Raw genomic sequence first — 3,342 nt, 5'->3', positions numbered from 1 at the left:
TGTCCGGAATGGCGTCTTTCAGCCAGGTTTCCGTGAAACACAGAGCAGCAGAGTTTGAAAAATCCTTATTTGTCCAGGAGAGCAGAAGGAGTTCGTCCGTTTTGTTGGGTAGAGAGCGGAGGTTCGCCAGATGGATGCTAGGCAACGGTGGCACTGTGCAGACCAATCAGTTTGTGACATCAAAGTACCGTGAGAGTTGTAGACAAATGTTGGCTACAAACCTGTTGCAGAGTTCATCTGTGAAAATGAGTCCACCATTGCAATCTCTGAGGCCTTGTCCTTGATAAAAAAAATGGAATGATGCCTGGAATCCAAAATAGACTTTTTAAATTTACATTTGAGTACCACGACAGCTATAGAGAGCAGATGGTTCTGTATGCTTTCGAATCACTCTCACTGTGTTTTTAAACCACAATGCTTAAAACGCATTTAAGCTTACATCATGACGCGCAAAAGCATTGGTATTTTTCTACCGGGTTATTTCCCAACCCTTAAGCGAATATATAGAGTTCGTTCAAACACAAAAAGCCAAATATATCCATCAAGTTAATAATCAAACTAACCTAAACTCTGTGTGGACGATGCCGCTGTTTTTATCTGCTCCATATGCCCGGTCCACTTGCTGTTTCACAACTTCTACTCCATCATCATCTTTAATAAAATAACCTGATAGCTGGGGATTTTACTGACTATGTTTTATCTGCTGTTTGTCTTTTACATTTTTCTTTTTTTTGAGCCCCTCTCTCACATTTTTTTTTAGAATAGCTGACATTTTTACTTATTGAAGATTGTTCTTTGCGTGACCATTTCCAGATTATGCCAGAACGAAGTCAAGAGTGGAGGTGAATGCGGACATCAGGCGCAGCGATCACCTGATAGATACGTGTACAGTTAATTCAAAAGTCAAATACAGAATAAATGCATTTGATTGGTAAACCAAATTGGTTAATACATGGAATTTACGGCAAAGCTCCACTAAATAATAGCGCTAATAAGTGGGGGCGTGGTGGGGCTTTGGCGATTGGCGCTTCAGTCAATCTACTCCACAGCCAATCACGGGCCCCCTCATTGCTCGGGCCCTGGGGCTTCAGCCCCACCTAGCCCTATTGTTAATCCGGCCCTGCATATAGTTACAATAAACTTTATAACCTGTAAGTTGATGAAAACGTAATGCGATGCACTCACTGCCTCAGATGCAGCTGTTCTAATGACAGGCAAAACACCATCTTTCGCTGGTCAAAATCCTCATAAGTGTCTGATCATATATAAAGCCACAATACCAACTCTGACAACACTGTTTAATTATAAAAAAAAACAAAATTGTTTTGTTTTTACATTTCCTGAAAGTGATAGTGGTTTTGAACATAGCCTAAAATGTTTCCGCCCGACAGCGACTATATGTAAATTTGTTGTTTTGTCATAAAGCTACCTATGACCTTGTGTTCACACCTGACTTAAGCTCAAGTTTCACATTAAATGTGAGTACTACTTAAAATATAATATCCAGTTTTAATATGCCATTTAAAGCAATGCATGTTTATGCAATTTTGTTATATTTCAGTGCTTAGTGGTGTGCTGTGGGATTTTTAACTTTTCAAAACTGTCGTGGCTAAAAAAAAAGGTTGGGAAACACTGTTTTAGGGCATCGCTGCATGGATTTCACTCACTTCACTGTTAAAAATACAACCCATTTGATTACAGATTTTACTAATGAAATTGACTTTGCATACAAAAATTTAGACTGATGCTCATGTAGATTTATTCCATCGAGGCCTTAAAATGAGTGCAAAGAAACTGCCAAATACAAAATGTTTTCGAGTTCAACTCTATATCAGTGCCACTTTGTTTGTACTTTTGTGGATGTGATAGGATACATCTACACAAGTTTTGGCCTATATTTTTGTGTGCATATTCCTTTTCTTTTATATTTATATTTATTATTTATTATTTATACAGTATATGTATTATATACATATGTGTGTGTGTTTGAATCATGTTGAAGAATGTGTTATTATTATTCATTTAATAATTATCATGCTAAATTATCATAATGGTATTTTATATAAAAAAATATTTAAACTAGTTAAAAAAATTAGTAAAACATTTTTTTAAACTTGTTTTCTGTCCAGCAGGTGAAGATGCCAGTCAGTAAAGACCTGTGTCCACTGCTGACAACCAGGATAATGCCGTCCCACCTGGCAGCTGTCGCCGCTGCGGCCGCTGCCGTTAGCTCCGCCTTCCCGCTGCGTGCCTGCCATAACCCCGCCCTCTTTCAGACTCAGTCCCTCCCCGCTGCGCTGCTCCGCCCTGCACCTGGGCCAATCAGGACTGCTCACACACCTGTACTGTTTGCCCCCTATTGATCTTTGAACTATGATCTCTGGTGGATCACCTCACACTGGGCACGCAGCCCGGATCAAATGAGCGATACCAGGTAACTATGCATCGTCATTTACATGTGACACACTGACGTTAAGCTATAAATGTATCGGTGGAGATTTGATTTTTGTTTTTTTCTGTACGGAAACCATGATTCGTCATCATCATCATCGCTTAGAGTGCAAGATTGATTTGTAAATTTAAGGTGAGTTTGGGAACACATAGATGTTAATAATGGAGACAATGGAAAGTTGTATTTCTCTGCTGTTTTGCACTTGAAGTCTTTCTGTTGTTGATTTCTAGATGACTAGATCCCTTCCTGTTTCCAGCTGTTGGTGTAACAGGTCAGCAGTGCTTCATTTGTCTATGGACCCGTTTCACATTTCTGTGGTTCTCAGAAGCTGAATTCATCATAAGCTTCTATAGTCGTGAATGGAAACTACAACAAATATCATTTTTGCATTCCCATTTGCTTCAATAGAAGAAAAAAAAAATCCAGTGTAGCATTTCTATGACTACACAAAAGAGGAAGAAATATCCATCAACATAATCATATATCAAAAATGCATAAATCAGATATCTATGTAATCAATTATGGTCATAAGAGAGAAATTTCAAATTTGCCATCACTCCCTCAAAAAATTACTTTGAAACTATTTTCACTCTGAAATTGCTATTTTATTTTACAAAATTAAGAATTTAATGATTATTAATCATTTATTAATTTGACAAAAATAATAGTAATAGTTGTCTGTTCCTAATAAATTAATTAATTAATTAGAAATTTGCCATAACTTCTTAAAAAATTACTTTGTAACAGTTTTCACTCAGAAATTGCTAGTCAATTTCACAAATATAGAAACGCCAATTAACACATTGAATTAAATGTGAAATTTTCAAGCAGAAAAAAATGAAAAACTTTAATGCAGAGGTAAGAAAACATTAATGTTTTGGACATTAAAT

General features: G+C 36.9%; 1 protein-coding gene across 4 annotated transcripts in view; it reads left to right on the top strand.

The window, feature by feature from the left end:
* znf385d (zinc finger protein 385D) overlaps positions 1-3,003 on the top strand; it is a 68,753-nt gene extending 65,750 nt beyond the window's left edge. The window contains exons 8-9 of one of the 4 annotated variants that reach the window (XM_016464349.1): positions 2,133-2,434; positions 2,558-3,003. In XM_016464349.1, the coding sequence (XP_016319835.1) occupies positions 2,133-2,363 (231 nt within the window). In that variant the 3' untranslated portion in view covers positions 2,364-2,434; positions 2,558-3,003. Of the gene's footprint in view, positions 1-2,129 lie in introns of all 4 variants that reach the window. The other 3 variants (XM_016464346.1, XM_016464347.1, XM_016464348.1) reach the window with 3 other exon arrangements.
* The last annotated feature ends 339 nt before the right edge of the window (positions 3,004-3,342 follow it).

The sequence above is a fragment of the Sinocyclocheilus anshuiensis genome, unplaced genomic scaffold (assembly GCF_001515605.1).
Source record: "Sinocyclocheilus anshuiensis isolate Anshui unplaced genomic scaffold, SAMN03320099.WGS_v1.1 scaffold552, whole genome shotgun sequence".
Taxonomy (NCBI): Eukaryota; Metazoa; Chordata; class Actinopteri; order Cypriniformes; family Cyprinidae; genus Sinocyclocheilus; species Sinocyclocheilus anshuiensis.
Note: the sequence above shows the minus strand (reverse complement) of the source record. Positions and strands in the feature narration are given on the sequence as shown.